Source organism: Sinocyclocheilus rhinocerous, unplaced genomic scaffold (genome assembly GCF_001515625.1).
Source record: "Sinocyclocheilus rhinocerous isolate Xijiao unplaced genomic scaffold, SAMN03320098_v1.1 scaffold852, whole genome shotgun sequence".
Taxonomy (NCBI): Eukaryota; Metazoa; Chordata; class Actinopteri; order Cypriniformes; family Cyprinidae; genus Sinocyclocheilus; species Sinocyclocheilus rhinocerous.
This window is the reverse complement of record NW_015626422.1, coordinates 688,848-707,430: the sequence shown is the minus strand read 5'-3', so window position 1 is coordinate 707,430 and position 18,583 is coordinate 688,848. Positions and strand designations below refer to the sequence as shown.

The following is an 18,583-nucleotide window of genomic DNA, read 5'->3' as shown; positions in this document are numbered from 1 at the left end:
TGTGTGGGTGTGTGTGTGTGTGTGTGTGTCTGTGTGTGTGTGTGTGTGTGTGTGTGTCTGTGTGTGTGTGTGTGTGTGTGTGTGTGTGTGTGAGTGTGTGTGTGTGTGTGTGTGTGTGTGTGTGTGAGAGTGTCTGTGTGTGTCTCTGTGTCTGTGTGTGTGTGAGAGTGTCTGTGTGTGTCTCTGTCTGTGTGTGTGTGTGTCTCTGTGTTCAGGACGGCATGGACATGGGAATCGTGAACGCTGGTAATCTGCCGGTGTATGACGACATCGATAAAGAGCTGCTGCTGCTGTGTGAGAACATCATCTGGAACCGAGACCCAGAGGCCACGGAGAAGCTCCTGCTGTACGCACAGGTACAGAACCAGAGCCGGCCTGGTCTAAACCAGCACTCTCGGTCTCTGGACAAAACCGTAACAAACAGCCTGTCTTGATCTTAATGGAGTCAGTTATTAGGGGCAAAAACGTGAAGCAGGAGGTGTGTTTATATTCTGTCATTCAGAATGAATCCAGTCGGATTTCATATACTGAAAGTTGTTTATATGAACCCAAATTATAATATATAGTAGATATTCTGAATATACACTGCTGTTCAGAAGTTTGGGATCGGTAAGATTTTTTTTAAAGGAGTCTCTTCTGCTCATCAAGGCTGCATTTATTTAACCAAAAATACAGAAAAAACAGTAATATTGTGAAATATTATTACCATTTAAAATAACTGTTTTCTATGTGAATCTCTGTTCAACTGTAATGTATTTCTGTGATGCGCAGCTGTATTTTCAGCATCATTACTCCAGTCTTCAGTGTCACATGATCTTCAGAAATCATTCTAATATTCTGATTTATTATCGATGTTGGAAACTGTTTTGCTGCTTAATATTTTTTAGGAACCTGTGATACTTTTTCAGGATTCTTTGATGAATAAAAAGTTACAAAGAGCAGCATTTATTTAAAATAGAAATCTTTTCTAACTGTTTTAATTGGATGATTTGTTGGATTGTGTTGATTTAACCTGCGCTGTAACAGGTCTGTGTTCCTCATGTTGTCGTGTGTGTTTCTGCTGTGGTCGATGTAGAATCACACTAAAGGAGGGAAGAAAGTGATTCAGACGGACGAGTGGAGGCTGGCCAGTGTGGAGGAGCGGCTGGAGTACGCGCTCGTCAAGGTCAGAGCCATGAACACACACTCGTGCTGCACTCGTTTGAGACACATTTGAGTGCTATTTCAACACGGTTTCAGAACGTAAGTCTCCAGCGTGATGGAAGATCAGCAGACGTGTGTAAAGTGCTGTGAATGTGTTCTCAGGGTATAGAGAAGTATGTGGTGGAGGACACGGAGGAGGCGCGTGCTCAGACCGACCGCTATCCCCGACCCCTGCGCGTCATCGAGGGCCCGCTCATGAACGGCATGAAGACCGTCGGAGATCTGTTTGGAGCCGGGAAGATGTTCCTACCTCAGGTAACAGAAAATCACTGAGGATGTCACCGATTCATATCGAGGAGCTTCAGCAGAGAAGCTGAAGATGTGGAGTGAGGGCCAAGATCCTTTAACATCCATGGAATCTTTTCATTCCACAAAAGGTTCTCTATAGTAGAAAAATGTTCCTTTGATTATTAAAACGTGCTTCACATTATGAAAAAATGCTGCTAAATTCCCCTTTTGGGCTTTATTTTTTGAGAGGGTTCATTGATGCAAGATTATAAACTTAGATTTTCTAGAGTAACTGATGAAATATTGAGAATAAGAGCAGGAACATGAGTTTAGACAGTAAATAGAGTCTTTACAGGTCTGGTGTCTGTGTTTGTGTGTCGTCAGGTGATCAAATCGGCCCGTGTGATGAAGAAAGCTGTCGGTCATCTGATTCCCTTCATGGAGAAGGAGCGGGAGCAGATGATGTCCGCCTCCGGCTCTACTGAGGACGTGGTGAGTTCTCTCCTCACAAGAGATCCGTGTGGTTTATAATAGTGAAGCTCTGCACAGATTTACACATGAATAACTCTTGAGCTCTCACTGAAGCCAGAGGAGTCTGGTGATCTGATCACGCGTGTGCAGAATGATGTTCTCTCAGTTCAGCTGGTCTGTGGCTCGCATGAAGATCTGCTCAGACTTACGGAAGCTTGTTTTGTTCTCCAGGACCCGTATCAGGGGACGGTTCTGCTGGCCACCGTGAAGGGAGACGTTCATGATATTGGAAAAAACATCGTAGGTGTCGTGTTGGGATGCAACAACTTCCGGTGAGTCTGAGATACTGACGTGAGAGTGTGTGTGTGTGTGAGAGTGTGCGTGTGAGAGTGTGTGTGCGTGTGAGAGTGAGTGTGCGTGTGAGGGTGTGTGTGCGCGTGTGAGAGTGTGTGCGCGTGTGAGAGTGCGTGTGAGAGTGTGTGCGCGTGTGTGAGTGTGCGCGTGTGAGTGTGCGCGTGTGAGAGTGCGCGTGTGAGAGTGCGCGCGTGAGAGTGCGCGCGTGTGAGTGTGTGCGTGTGAGAGTGTGTGCGTGTGCGTGTGAGAGTGTGCGCGTGTGCGTGTGAGTGTGTGTGAGAGTGTGTGCATGAGAGTGTGTGTGTGTGTGTGAGAGAGAGAGTGTGTGAGTGTGTGTGTGTGAGAGAGAGTGTGAGTGTGCGAGAGTGTGTGCGTGTGGGAGTGTGTGCGTGTGAGAGTGTGTGCGTGTGTGAGAGGGAGAGAGTGTGTGAGTGTGTGTGTGTGCGTTTGTGTGAGAGAGTGTGTGTGTGTGTGAGTTGCTGCTGGTGTGTGATTGAGAGTGTCTGTCTGTACGCTGGTGTTAAGTGGCTCTTCAGACGCTAACAGCTGCAGGTGTTTGATGTCAGACGGGTAAACGCTGCCATCAGTCACTCTAACACGACCGTGTGTGTGTGTGTGTGTGTGTGTGTGTGTGTGTGTGTGAGTTGCTGCTGGTGTGTGATTGAGAGTGTCTGTCTGTACGCTGGTGTTAAGTGGCTCTTCAGACGCTAACAGCTGCAGGTGTTTGATGTCAGACGGGTAAACGCTGCCAGCAGTCACTCTAACACAACCGTGTGTGTGTGTGTGTCGTCTCAGGGTCATTGATCTGGGAGTGATGATTCCCTGCGACAGGATCCTGCGGGAGGCCATTCACAACAAAGCAGGTCAGTTTCTGCGGCTCTCGGCTGATGTTCTCCTCACTGAAGGACTCTTCACATGTGTAACGCTCTCTGTCTGTAGACATCATCGGCCTGTCGGGTCTCATCACGCCTTCACTGGACGAAATGATTCATGTTGCCAAAGAAATGGAGCGTCTGGGCTTGAAGACTCCTCTGCTGATCGGTGGAGCCACAACGTCAAAGTACGACACATTCAGTGGATTTTCACCATGCGCTTACATGATAAACTTCAACATTTATGCAGTTTTTATTTAGCCATTAACTCTTGTAAAGATTGTGATTCATTTCCATCATCACTCAGAATAATTCATGAAAGTCTGTGGCATTTTTATAATGTTTGACTGAATCAATGTCATCATTCCTCCTAAATGTGAGCCTGCAGCACAAAAGCAGTGTTAAGTCGCTGGGGTATATTTGTAGCAATAGCCAACAATACATTGTATGGGTCAAAATTATCCATTTTTCTTTTATGCCAAAAATCATTAGGATATTAAGTAAAGATCATGTTCCATGAAGATATTTTGTAAATTTCCTACCGTAAATATATCAAAACTTAATTTTTGATTAGTAATATGCATTGCTAAGAACTTCATTTGAACAACTTTAAAGATGATTTTCTCAATATTCAGATTTTTTTGCACCCTCAGATTCCAGATTTTCAAATAGTTGTATCTCAGCCAAATATTGTCCGATCCTAACAAACCATACATCAATGGAAAGATTATTTATTCAGCTTTCAGATGCACACAGATGCATTAATCTCAATTTATCAAAAATTGACCTTTTATGACTGGTTTTGTGCTCCAGGGTCACAAATGTGTCTGTTAATTACACTAATGCTCATTTTAAATTCTGTTTTTCAAATGACTGAGTTGTTTTAGAGAGTATCTTATTATTATGTTTATTTAGCAAAAAAGAGTCTTGATTATTTTAGGTTTTTACCGTATTGAATGTATTCAGCTGCAGTTACTGTGGTTGAACTGATAATTCAAAAACATAAAATCATCCATTGAAACCACTTTACAGTAAATATACAAATACTGAATATCATGTAATGGCTGTATGGTGTGTGTGTGTGTGTGTTGTGACAGGACTCACACTGCGGTGAAAATCGCCCCGCGGTACAGCTCTCCCGTGGTTCACGTTCTCGACGCGTCCCGCAGTGTAGTAGTGGTGAGACGCCTGTCTGTGTCTTTATACAGCAGCAGCTAAAAACATCTGATGATGATGATGATGACTGTGTGTCTGCAGTGCTCTCAGCTGCTGGATGAAGGCATCCGCGAGGATTTTTTCGAGGAGATCCGGGAGGAGTATGAAGACATCCGACAGGATCACTACGACTCACTGAAGGTCTGACGGTCACATGATCCTGTTAGTGACCTCTTCATAAAGCAGCTGGTTTATTAGGAAGTGAGAGCTGACGCTGATGTGTTTCCTGCAGGACCGACGGTTCTTGTCTCTGAGTCGAGCTCGAGAGAAAGGCCTCCATATCGACTGGCTCTCTCAACCCAGACCAGGTATCACTACCTCAACCCTGCTCAACTAGTCTCTAACCGAACTTAAAACCGCTGTGTGTGATTAGTATGTGCACATAGAGTCACTAAGTCAGTCATGGGTTGTGAAGCAGAAATGTCACTTCAGCTTGGTTTGTTAAGTCCATCATTGTGTTTTGTCTGCAGTGCGGCCGCAGTTCTTGGGCACACGTGTGTTTGACACGTATGACCTGCGTAAGCTGCTGGACTTCATCGACTGGAAGCCGTTCTTTGACGTGTGGCAGCTGCGGGGGAAATACCCCAACCGCGGATATCCCAAAATATTCAACGACAAAACCGTGGGTGCGTCTGACTCACTGCAGTAGCGTTGCACGGGGGGTCAGAGGTCAGCGTGACGTGTCTCACGCGTGTGTTTCAGGAGGGGAAGCGCTGCGTGTGCATGATGACGCTTTGAAGCTGCTGAACCGGTTGATTGACAGCCGAGGACTGCAGGCCCGTGGACTCGTGGGATTCTGGGCCGCTCAGAGTGACGGCGATGACATCCACCTGTACGCTGATGATGTCACGACACAAACCGCCACACCTGTCGCCACCTTCTACGGCCTCCGACAGCAGGTGAGACCAGTGATCACAGACAGGTGTTGTGCTGCTCACTCTGACCACTTGCACTGGAAGAGACCGTATGATTGACATGTAACGTGACCAATCACAGTTAAGTGTCTTTATGTGCTGGATGGATCTGATTTAGATGGGACAACAATTAGGGCTGCTGGATTATGGCACAAAACATAATCACTATTCATTTGGTCAATATTGCGATCATCATCATTATTATTATTATTATTATTACTCATTGACTTTTTGGAAACATCATGCATTTATTACATGTAAAATTGCATAAAATAAAAACTTTTTAACAGTGGAGCAACTAAAAAACAAATAAAATATATAATATAAAATACACATAAAATATAATATTATATATTCTTTTATCATATACAGTATATACATTATAAAATATGTATAATTAAAATATAAAACATGAATTAATTTATGTGCACACACACAAATAAATATAAAATATAAATAAATTGCATCAAAAATAATTATCTTGTTTTCATAATCTCCAATATTGTAATTAAAAGTAAAATTTGATTAATAGCCCAGCCCTGACCACAATAATCGAGCAGTGTGAAGACATGCATTAAATAATTGTGATGTTTGCTGCTGATGATGTCCTGCAGGCGGAGAAGGACTCTGCGAGCTCCGAGCCGTACCTGTGTCTGTCTGATTTCGTGGCTCCTCGTGGCAGCGGCGTTCAGGATTACGTGGGTCTGTTCGCCGTGTCCGTGTTTGGAGCAGAAGAACTCAGTCAGAAGTTTCAGCAGCAGGGAGACGATTACAGCAGCATCATGGTCAAAGCCCTGGCGGACCGACTCGTTGAGGTACACACACTCTCTCACACACACACACACACACACACACACACACCACACACGAGACTCTCTCTCTCGCACACACTCCACACACGAGACTCTCTCTCTCGCACACACTCCACACACGAGACTCTCTCTCTCGCACACACTCCACACACGAGACTCTCTCTCTCGCACACACTCCACACACGAGACTCTCTCTCTCGCACACACTCCACACACGAGACTCTCTCTCTCGCACACACTCCACACACGAGACTCTCTCTCTCGCACACACTCCACACACGAGACTCTCTCTCTCGCACACACTCCACACACGAGACTCTCTCTCTCGCACACACTCCACACACGAGACTCTCTCTCTCGCACACACTCCACACACGAGACTCTCTCTCTCGCACACACTCCACACACGAGACTCTCTCTCTCGCACACACTCCACACACGAGACTCTCTCTCTCGCACACACTCCACACACGAGACTCTCTCTCTCGCACACACTCCACACACGAGACTCTCTCTCTCGCACACACTCCACACACGAGACTCTCTCTCTCGCACACACTCCACACACGAGACTCTCTCTCTCGCACACACTCCACACACGAGACTCTCTCTCTCGCACACACTCCACACACGAGACTCTCTCTCTCGCACACACTCCACACACGAGACTCTCTCTCTCGCACACACTCCACACACGAGACTCTCTCTCTCGCACACACTCCACACACGAGACTCTCTCTCTCGCACACACTCCACACACGAGACTCTCTCTCTCGCACACACTCCACACACGAGACTCTCTCTCTCGCACACACTCCACACACGAGACTCTCTCTCTCGCACACACTCCACACACGAGACTCTCTCTCTCGCACACACTCCACACACGAGACTCTCTCTCTCGCACACACTCCACACACGAGACTCTCTCTCTCGCACACACTCCACACACGAGACTCTCTCTCTCGCACACACTCCACACACGAGACTCTCTCTCTCGCACACACTCCACACACGAGACTCTCTCTCTCGCACACACTCCACACACGAGACTCTCTCTCTCGCACACACTCCACACACGAGACTCTCTCTCTCGCACACACTCCACACACGAGACTCTCTCTCTCGCACACACTCCACACACGAGACTCTCTCTCTCGCACACACTCCACACACGAGACTCTCTCTCTCGCACACACTCCACACACGAGACTCTCTCTCTCGCACACACTCCACACACGAGACTCTCTCTCTCGCACACACTCCACACACGAGACTCTCTCTCTCGCACACACTCCACACACGAGACTCTCTCTCTCGCACACACTCCACACACGAGACTCTCTCTCTCGCACACACTCCACACACGAGACTCTCTCTCTCGCACACACTCCACACACGAGACTCTCTCTCTCGCACACACTCCACACACGAGACTCTCTCTCTCGCACACACTCCACACACGAGACTCTCTCTCTCGCACACACTCCACACACGAGACTCTCTCTCTCGCACACACTCCACACACGAGACTCTCTCTCTCGCACACACTCCACACACGAGACTCTCTCTCTCGCACACACTCCACACACGAGACTCTCTCTCTCGCACACACTCCACACACGAGACTCTCTCTCTCGCACACACTCCACACACGAGACTCTCTCTCTCGCACACACTCCACACACGAGACTCTCTCTCTCGCACACACTCCACACACGAGACTCTCTCTCTCGCACACACTCCACACACGAGACTCTCTCTCTCGCACACACTCCACACACGAGACTCTCTCTCTCGCACACACTCCACACACGAGACTCTCTCTCTCGCACACACTCCACACACGAGACTCTCTCTCTCGCACACACTCCACACACGAGACTCTCTCTCTCGCACACACTCCACACACGAGACTCTCTCTCTCGCACACACTCCACACACGAGACTCTCTCTCTCGCACACACTCCACACACGAGACTCTCTCTCTCGCACACACTCCACACACGAGACTCTCTCTCTCGCACACACTCCACACACGAGACTCTCTCTCTCGCACACACTCCACACACGAGACTCTCTCTCTCGCACACACTCCACACACGAGACTCTCTCTCTCGCACACACTCCACACACGAGACTCTCTCTCTCGCACACACTCCACACACGAGACTCTCTCTCTCGCACACACTCCACACACGAGACTCTCTCTCTCGCACACACTCCACACACGAGACTCTCTCTCTCGCACACACTCCACACACGAGACTCTCTCTCTCGCACACACTCCACACACGAGACTCTCTCTCTCGCACACACTCCACACACGAGACTCTCTCTCTCGCACACACTCCACACACGAGACTCTCTCTCTCGCACACACTCCACACACGAGACTCTCTCTCTCGCACACACTCCACACACGAGACTCTCTCTCTCGCACACACTCCACACACGAGACTCTCTCTCTCGCACACACTCCACACACGAGACTCTCTCTCTCGCACACACTCCACACACGAGACTCTCTCTCTCGCACACACTCCACACACGAGACTCTCTCTCTCGCACACACTCCACACACGAGACTCTCTCTCTCGCACACACTCCACACACGAGACTCTCTCTCTCGCACACACTCCACACACGAGACTCTCTCTCTCGCACACACTCCACACACGAGACTCTCTCTCTCGCACACACTCCACACACGAGACTCTCTCTCTCGCACACACTCCACACACGAGACTCTCTCTCTCGCACACACTCCACACACGAGACTCTCTCTCTCGCACACACTCCACACACGAGACTCTCTCTCTCGCACACACTCCACACACGAGACTCTCTCTCTCGCACACACTCCACACACGAGACTCTCTCTCTCGCACACACTCCACACACGAGACTCTCTCTCTCGCACACACTCCACACACGAGACTCTCTCTCTCGCACACACTCCACACACGAGACTCTCTCTCTCGCACACACTCCACACACGAGACTCTCTCTCTCGCACACACTCCACACACGAGACTCTCTCTCTCGCACACACTCCACACACGAGACTCTCTCTCTCGCACACACTCCACACACGAGACTCTCTCTCTCGCACACACTCCACACACGAGACTCTCTCTCTCGCACACACTCCACACACGAGACTCTCTCTCTCGCACACACTCCACACACGAGACTCTCTCTCTCGCACACACTCCACACACGAGACTCTCTCTCTCGCACACACTCCACACACGAGACTCTCTCTCTCGCACACACTCCACACACGAGACTCTCTCTCTCGCACACACTCCACACACGAGACTCTCTCTCTCGCACACACTCCACACACGAGACTCTCTCTCTCGCACACACTCCACACACGAGACTCTCTCTCTCGCACACACTCCACACACGAGACTCTCTCTCTCGCACACACTCCACACACGAGACTCTCTCTCTCGCACACACTCCACACACGAGACTCTCTCTCTCGCACACACTCCACACACGAGACTCTCTCTCTCGCACACACTCCACACACGAGACTCTCTCTCTCGCACACACTCCACACACGAGACTCTCTCTCTCGCACACACTCCACACACGAGACTCTCTCTCTCGCACACACTCCACACACGAGACTCTCTCTCTCGCACACACTCCACACACGAGACTCTCTCTCTCGCACACACTCCACACACGAGACTCTCTCTCTCGCACACACTCCACACACGAGACTCTCTCTCTCGCACACACTCCACACACGAGACTCTCTCTCTCGCACACACTCCACACACGAGACTCTCTCTCTCGCACACACTCCACACACGAGACTCTCTCTCTCGCACACACTCCACACACGAGACTCTCTCTCTCGCACACACTCCACACACGAGACTCTCTCTCTCGCACACACTCCACACACGAGACTCTCTCTCTCGCACACACTCCACACACGAGACTCTCTCTCTCGCACACACTCCACACACGAGACTCTCTCTCTCGCACACACTCCACACACGAGACTCTCTCTCTCGCACACACTCCACACACGAGACTCTCTCTCTCGCACACACTCCACACACGAGACTCTCTCTCTCGCACACACTCCACACACGAGACTCTCTCTCTCTCACACACACACCACCCACGAGACTCTCTCTCTCACACACACCACACACGAGACCCTCTCTCACACACACCCACCACACACGAGACTCTCTCTCACATACACACACCACACACGAGACTCTCTCTCTCACACACACACACACAGACACACACACTCACTCACACACTCACACTCACTTACTCTCTCTCTCACACACACACACTCTCTCTCACACACACACACAAACACACACTAAACATTATAATGAGTCACCATGCTCATAGTGATTATTAAAACTTGCTGGTTATTGTTCTTGCTGTGAACGGTCTTCACGCAGGAGGAGACCGTCTGACTGACCTGTGAGGCATGTATCTGCAGTGCTGGTGTTGAGTTTGAGTGTGTGTTGTGTGTTTGCGGCAGGCGTTCGCGGAGGAGCTGCACGCTCGTGTGCGCAGGGATCTGTGGGGTTACAGCTGTGAGGAGGATCTGCTGGCGTCTGACCTGCACCGGCTGCGGTATGAAGGGATCCGTCCGGCCGCAGGATACCCCAGCCAGCCCGACCACACCGAGAAACGCACCATGTGGAAACTCGCAGACATACAGGAGAAAACCGGTGAGAGGAAACAAATCGATTCAGAGAATGTTAGAATCGAGCAGCCTTTAAACGCTTACATTTCCTTCCAGAAACTGATTTCTAGATTAAGTGATGAGGTTGCTTAGATGTCTCTGTCCCTGTGATGAAGGGATCTGAGCGTGTCTCCATCATAAAGCATCTCGGCGCGTCTCTTCATGTTCTCCTGCAGGTATCGGTCTGACGGAGTCTCTGGCCATGACTCCTGCTGCTTCCGTATCCGGCCTGTATTTCTCCAACCCCAAATCCTGCTATTTCGCTGTGGGTAAAATCACTAAAGAGCAGGTATGAACCTCACGTTTAACCAGACCATCCAGACTCCTCTCTTCCTCAAAGGAAGCATTCACCAATCAGATTAAGGAAGTGGTTTTCCCAGAACGATGACAAATTTTCACCCAATTCCATCTGTGTCCCTGGAGCACAAAACCAATCGCTGGGGTATATTTGTAGCAATAGCCAACAATACATTGTATGGGTCAAAATTATAGATTTTTCTTTTATGCCAAAAATCATTAGGATATTAAGATAAGATCATGTTCCATGAAGATATTTTGTACATTTCCTACCGTAAATATATCAAAACTTAATTTTTGATTAGTAATATGCATTAAGAACTTCATTTGAACAACTTTAAAGATGATTTTCTCAATTTTTAGATTTTTTTGCACCCTCAGATTCCAGATTTTCAAATAGTTGTATCTCAGCCAAATATTGTCCTCTCCTAACAAACCTTACATCAATGGAAAGCTTATTTATTTATTTATAGCTTATTGTTTTGTGCTCCAGGGTCAGAAATGATGTGGCCAGTTATTTGTGTGATTGCAAGACTGAATAATGCAGATGTGTGAGCTCCGTCTCTCTCTCTGTGTTTGTCATCAGGTGGAGGATTACGCTCACAGGAGGCAGATGGAGGTGTCGGAGGTGGAGCGCTGGTTGGGTCCGATCCTGGGCTATGACACCGACTGATGCTAAACCACTCGGATCAGGACGACACTGCAGAGAAAACTCATTTTGTTTTGATGGTTTTGGACCAGATTAGGGATTTTAATATCAAAGGGTCCAAAAAACACTTTTATCTTTACACTACAGAGGTGCCATCTAGAGCGCTGCTTTTAATTACATTTCTATTTTTAATAAAACCGTGACAAGCACTTATTTTATTTTTAGGCCTGTGGGTTTTATAAATTGATTTCTTATGATATTTGAAGAAAATAATAGTACAAAAGACCAGCCGAACTTACAGACTCCAGCAGATCCTTTAATCATTTCTCTTTGATTGTGATTTCATCGTTTAAACTGATCAGGTTTCAGTTCCTGAAGTCACTAGACGGTCAACAGAGTAAATTCAGTGACGTCTGTCATTTAACTCTCTCTCTGTGTGTCTTCCTGTAGGTTTGACGGTTTAAATTGACATAAATGAGGTCCATAAGAGCAAACGGTCAGTTTTAGTATTAATATTAGACGGTGGCATGAAAATCATAAGGACCACTTATTCAGTATGGTGCTTTAAATGTAACGCACAATCCTGCTGTTTTATTTTGGTTTTAGGATCTATTTCAGTTTGTTAATTTTACTTAACTGAGGAAAAAATGAGTGAAATTGATAATTTGACATCTGTTAAGATGAACATTGAAAGATGTGCTTTCTATATTTTCAGATAAACTGGCATTAAATCAAAACTCTGTGTTTGGTGATTATGAGTGTGTAAATATATTCACATTAAGGAGAATGTGTTTAAAATAGTCATTAATCACTTTGTGTTGCTCACTTTCACACACACACACACACCCTCAGACACGCGCACACACACACTCACACAAACACTCACACTCTCACACAAACACACACTCTCACTCAAACACGCACACTCACACAAACACTCCTCAGACACACACACTCACTCACTCACTCACTCACTCACTCACTCACACACACTCACTCACTCACACAAACACTCACACCCCCTCAGACACACACACACACAAGTGCATTCAAAAGTTTGAGACCACAGTGAAAATATGGAATTCTAAATCTAATTTATTCAGGTTAGTAGATGAGGGTCATTGGTCATTTGGGTCAGATTGAAGCTGAAGAAGCTCAGGTTTAGTTCATGCTCACATTTTCCAAATGTAAAATAGTTATCTTAATGGCACTTGTGATTCATAAAATGGAAATGTGTGTCAGAAATACTAATGTATACATGCATATTATGGAATGACTTCTCCCCAGATTTAAATTTATGTATTCAGATTTTCTGTATTGGTGAATTTGTAAATGGTATATTAGTGCACACATTAGTCAGTATTAGTGTTTTATTAATAGGACAGAGTTTGGAAGCAGTTAATTTTTGCATTTTTCTATGACATCCATCGTTTCTACTGTCCCTTACAGCCTAATGAGTCCATGTAGAACAGATACTGGGGCTTGTTTTTTTCTTATAAACAAAATCTGTAGGACTTACAGTATTAAAATGATAATATTACATTGGTTATTAGCCAAAAACAGTAACACTGGTATCAGTTTATATTTCATACATGCATTAAATGTTAATTTAGGTATTAAACGTTCGTGCTAAAGTAAATTTGGGATTTTATGTTAATGTTTCAATTTATCAACATTAACATGTTCGAGGCTGTCAGTTGGTCACGTGACACTGACATGCAGGTATAAATATTAATTAACAAATATTTTTATTATTTTGATCGTTTTTTTTTTTTTACTACATTTTATTTTAACTTTTTATTTCTAATTTCTTAATTTTATTTATTATTAGCTTCGTTAACTCAGGAACCCTATTTTTTTTAAATCCCGCGCTAATTTTCCCGCTCTAACGGCTCACAGTCCTTAGTTGCGGTTTGGTGTCTTGTAGATCTTCTGCTCTGCTGTGGAACTGGAAAACTTATGTCTGAAATGTAAGTTACTCGATATAAAGTTCTTCTTTATTGTTCTGTTGTAAGAAAACTGATACTCGTGCTGTTGTTGGTTCCGTAGAACAGCGCGACTGTGAGTCATTCTGCTTAAACCAGAGAATCTGCAGGTTCGTTTAATATTCATGAACATATTCGTTTACTTTAGTTTACCTCAACATTTTTTTAAATGCTTTTTTAAAATGTTTTACACGGATAGAGTCGTGTTTGCTCTGGTGTCCTCGTGATGGCGCTGCTCGATGCTGTAACGGTTTTAACGGTCATCCAGCAGAGGGCGCGCTGCCCGCCGCACTCTCACCGCACGCTCATCTGCATAGCCCCGCCCTCTGAGTATGTCAGCCATCCAATGAGAACGCGGCAGGAGACACCCGTTACACCCGCATCAGAGCCGCCACCGCCGCCGCCTGAGAGCTTCATCTGTCCGGTGAGAGGCTCCGAACCCGCGCCGAACCATGACGGACGGCGAAGCCGAAGATGAGATCCAGTTCTTACGGACCGTGAGTACCCGCGCTGGCCTGTGTGTGTGTGTGTGTGTGTGTGTGTGTGTGAGAGATGCGGTGCTGATGCAGTGGTGCTGATGCTGCGGGAGTCACCGGCTTCCGTCCGGTTCTCTGCGCTCGCGCTATTGAACGTGGGTGTGAGGAAACCGAGCGCGCGTTATGAGCGCTTATGAAGGCGAATGCAGTGCGTATGTCAGCTGCAGTCCTAATGAAGTCAATGTAGAGCTCCACTGCAGACGCTCTGTGATTACTGTGATGTTATGCTGCATAAATGCTGCAGATTATTCAAATGAACCGAATGATTGATTGATTCAGTACAGTAAGCATTAATAGAGGCGTTATTGATCAGTGTGGGAATGTGCTGCATTAACAGTCACTGAATCACAGATGATACAGCAAACACAGGACATTAGAAGAACTACAGGAACAATACAGATGATTGGATGCGAATTGTATTGATTATAGGTGACAGGTGTTAAGCAGTCATGTGTGTAACCAAATATATCAAATGCAGAGTTTAGGAATCTGTCATTGTTGTGATGATGGTACAGGGCTGATATGAATAACTGTTTGTGATCAATAATAATAACAAGGTGAGGTCGTATTGCTGTGGCTTCTTTGCATTCATGAGTGTCGTCAGTGCAGATGTTTGCAGCATCGCCGTGTTTGTGTGGACTTTGGTCCGTCTAGAACCTCATGCATCAGTTCTGCCCACAATCGATCCGTTGATTGTTGTTCCAGCAGCACAAAAACACCCAAATCACCCTGATGAATAGATAGAAGCGCCTTCACTGTCGCCTTCAGTAAACCAGCAGAAAATCATTAGCAAGCATTACATGTTGAAAACGGCATTGATTCCCCCCTCCACCCCTTCGGCTCAATGCAGTGCAGGTTAGACGGGACTGAGTCCAGTGTGTGTGTGTGTGTTATGGTGTAATAATGAACACACTCCGATCACTGTAACGGCATGCGCTGGATATGATGATGCATCTGAAGAACCGCATCTCAGGAAACCTGCCAGCACACGTCTGGATCATATTCACCTCAGGAATAATGAACAAAAAAGAAAACCTAGCATAATTTTTTGCATTGTGACGTTATTGTATCATCATAATTTATATATGTGTGTATATATACATATAATATGGATTTTTTTTATTTAAAACATCAATCAAAATTTTCCTTGAATTGTTTATACACACACACACACACACATACACACATACACACACACACACTCACACATACACACATATATATGTAATTAAAAAAACTTATTTAAAAATTCTCCATGAATCATTTGTTGATTTGAATCATCATGAATTATTGCTTTGATGCAAAAATTACAAACTCATAAATAAAGCACTGAGGCTGACTGTAGTAAACATGTGTTTAATGTTACAATACAGAAACTCTTACTGGTCTTACAGTTACATTTCTGCATTTAGCAGATGCTTTTATCCAAAGCGACTTTCATTAAGCATCCTCTTCGTTGCGTTTCGAGGCGGATCATGAGCCGCACATGTTCACATCTCATGCAAACCGTGTGGCGACGCTGTGATGTAATCTTACAGACTGGAGTCTTGCAGTGTAACCTGGGAAAGAGATTTTGTAACCACAACGAGAGCGTCGAACTGCCTGCTTTCTCTCTTCTGTCTCTCTCTCTCCACACAACATTAATATTTGATAAGATTCTCCTGTTACATAATCGAGAGGGAAGATAAATGAGCAGAGGAGCGCGGCGCTGTCTGTCTCTCTGTCTGTCTCTCTCTCCTCCTGTCGAGCTCAGAGTGTGAGTCTGACCTGGAAACAAACAGTCATGTCATAAGCAGACGACCTCACTGTCCACGGCCACGTGGAGTTGAGCCGCTCTGATTGGACGCCTGTCCAGCCGCTTCAGCCAATAGCAGCCGCCAGCATCTGTCATGCATTTCAATATTGTTTCATGTCAGAAATTTGATTAACAAGGCAAGTCAGGTTTATTTATGCAGCACTTTTCATGATCGCTTCAAAGCAGCTTTACTGATACAATGACTATATCATGACGTGTATCATTACTGTGATTTAAATTAATGAAAGTCAATTATTTCTTGATATAAGATTTTATTAATTTCACCCACATGTACATGTTTTTATCAGGGAGCTTCTAGAGCATTCTATAGTGAATTATAAAGTGAAATCTATAGTGAATTCTGTAGTGAATTCACTAGTGAACATCTGTAGTTAATTCTGTAATGAACTCTAGTTAATTCTGTAATAAACTAGTGAATTCTATTGAAAATATAGTAATGACTTATATATGGAATTCTAGTGATTTCTATAGTGAACTCTATAGTCGATTCTATAGTCAATTACAGTTAATTCTGTAATGAACTCTGTAGTAAACTATAGTGAATTCTGTAGTAAATATTATAGTAAACTCTACTGTGAATTATATATTGAATTCTAGTTAACTCTGTAGTGAACTCTATAGTCGATTAGTCAATTACATAGTGATTTTTGTAGTGAATTCTGTAAGTAAACTTTGTAGTGAATTATACAGTATATGAATTCTAGTGATTTCTGTAGGGAACTCTATAGTTGATTCTATAGTCCATTACATAGTGAATTCTGTAGTCAACTCCTATAGCTTGTTTTTGGTTGTTTAATGATTCAGATTCTTGAAGCAGTTTTTGTAAACACTTCTTTGAGTGATCTAATTAGCATATATGTAAATGATACATTGTGGCTAATTAGCATATGTTGATTCCTCTGGTCAGGGTTGTTGTTCGGCAGCATTTGTAATTCATATTGCTAACAAAAAGTGTCATAGTTCGAGTGTAATAACACGGTATTCTTTCAGGTTCCACAATAATGAATGAATATGGTAAACATTCAGTACCATGGTATAACCATCATGCTCCCGTGATGAATTTGCTGGTTAATGAGGCTCTGGTGAACAGTGTGTGCTGTCAGGGTTCGATGTGATTCATAACATCACACTCACGGTTCTTCTGAGTGTCATCGGAGCTGTGATTGGGCCGTAGGGCCGTGCAGGTGATCACACGACTGACGTTCAGAGCAGCAGCGCGACTGAGTGATTATTGATGTAATACGACAGAACATTACACCTGCTTCATGTGGAAGTGAAAGAAGGTCTCTATGTAGTGAACACTGATGAGTGGAGGAACTCCGTGATGTCGGTCTCGAGCCGTCAGAGCAGAGTGTGTGTGTGTGTGTTTGCTCGTCCAGTGTGCAGCGGGTAGAGAGCTGTGTGTGTGTGTTTAATAGAGTCACTGCAGGTCTGTCTGATTTACTGTGTAATTAAGAGAGCGAAACACAGAGAGAGAGACAGGAGGAGTTTCTCGCTCTGGTGTCACTGTGATGTAGTGCTGGTGTTCGAGCACAGCACAAGAGTGTGTGTGTGTGTGTGTGTGTGTTTACTGCTGCTGTGAGATCAGAATAAAACAAACAAATAAATGTAAAAAAAGCAAATCAAAATAAAAAATTTTTTTTATTTTTATTTGAAATAAAATTAAAATCAAAATCAAGTAATAAAAACATCAAAATAAAACAAAATATGAAAAAGGTGAAATATTTTGTTTACCTGCGTGTGCCATGTGACCATTGATCATCAGTCAGGCCATCTGACCGGATTATAGTGTTAACTAGTGGGTTGTTAGTGCTGTTGTGCTGGTTTACATGTCTCTGTTAAACAGCTGGACCGTCGCGAGTGAGTGTGTGTGTGTGTGTGTGTGTGTGTGTGTGTGTGAAACGCCATCAGCTCTAGTATTTGCTCAGATCAGCTGTTAGTTTCGTCACTGGAGCAGCCAGCTGATCGGTTGGTTCATTTGTGATTCAGTGAAGATCATTTATGATTGTCACTGAATGTGTTCATCCTGTGAAGTGTGTGTGAACAGGAGCGAGGTGTGTGTGTGTGTTTGTTCAGCGGCGCTGCATGTATGCATCCTCTATTCTCTGTAGTGACGCGCTCGTTTGGCCAATAAGAGTCAACTGTTCAATTGGCTCTTGACTTTTTGTTAATGACAGATGCTGCTGCTGCTGCTGCACTGTGACTGTCGCAATTAACATCCCACAACTCACATACAGCTGTGTGTGTGTGTGACGCCAGGCGGCAGTGAATGATAAATGGGTATTATTGTATGGGCTTTGTGGTGTTGTTATAACAGGATGTGCTCAGAGATGCTGTGTAAACACACACACACACACACATACACACAGACACGAGGGCTAGTGTACACACACAGACACGAGGGCTAGTGTACACACACACACACGGGGGCTAGTGTACACACACACAGACACGAGGGCTAGTGTACACACACAAACAGACACAGACACG

At 45.4% G+C, this 18,583-nt stretch overlaps 2 protein-coding genes across 2 annotated transcripts in view; both read left to right on the top strand.

Annotated features, from left to right (window-relative positions):
• Window positions 1-12,260, top strand: part of mtr (5-methyltetrahydrofolate-homocysteine methyltransferase) — a 17,798-nt gene extending 5,538 nt beyond the window's left edge. The window contains exons 11-26 of the mRNA XM_016521508.1: window positions 216-356; window positions 1,076-1,165; window positions 1,306-1,458; window positions 1,816-1,923; window positions 2,134-2,234; window positions 3,052-3,119; window positions 3,196-3,316; window positions 4,226-4,307; window positions 4,386-4,484; window positions 4,576-4,651; window positions 4,814-4,969; window positions 5,046-5,242; window positions 5,872-6,072; window positions 10,604-10,796; window positions 10,987-11,099; window positions 11,694-12,260. Of these exons, the coding sequence (XP_016376994.1) occupies window positions 216-356; window positions 1,076-1,165; window positions 1,306-1,458; window positions 1,816-1,923; window positions 2,134-2,234; window positions 3,052-3,119; window positions 3,196-3,316; window positions 4,226-4,307; window positions 4,386-4,484; window positions 4,576-4,651; window positions 4,814-4,969; window positions 5,046-5,242; window positions 5,872-6,072; window positions 10,604-10,796; window positions 10,987-11,099; window positions 11,694-11,780 (1,986 nt within the window). The 3' untranslated portion in view covers window positions 11,781-12,260. The remainder of the gene's footprint in view (window positions 1-215; window positions 357-1,075; window positions 1,166-1,305; window positions 1,459-1,815; window positions 1,924-2,133; window positions 2,235-3,051; window positions 3,120-3,195; window positions 3,317-4,225; window positions 4,308-4,385; window positions 4,485-4,575; window positions 4,652-4,813; window positions 4,970-5,045; window positions 5,243-5,871; window positions 6,073-10,603; window positions 10,797-10,986; window positions 11,100-11,693) is intronic.
• Window positions 12,261-12,780: 520 nt separating this feature from the next.
• ryr2a (ryanodine receptor 2a (cardiac)) overlaps window positions 12,781-18,583 on the top strand; it is a 114,337-nt gene continuing 108,534 nt past the window's right edge. The window contains exons 1-2 of the mRNA XM_016521655.1: window positions 12,781-12,859; window positions 13,941-14,238. Of these exons, the coding sequence (XP_016377141.1) occupies window positions 14,194-14,238 (45 nt within the window). The 5' untranslated portion in view covers window positions 12,781-12,859; window positions 13,941-14,193. The remainder of the gene's footprint in view (window positions 12,860-13,940; window positions 14,239-18,583) is intronic.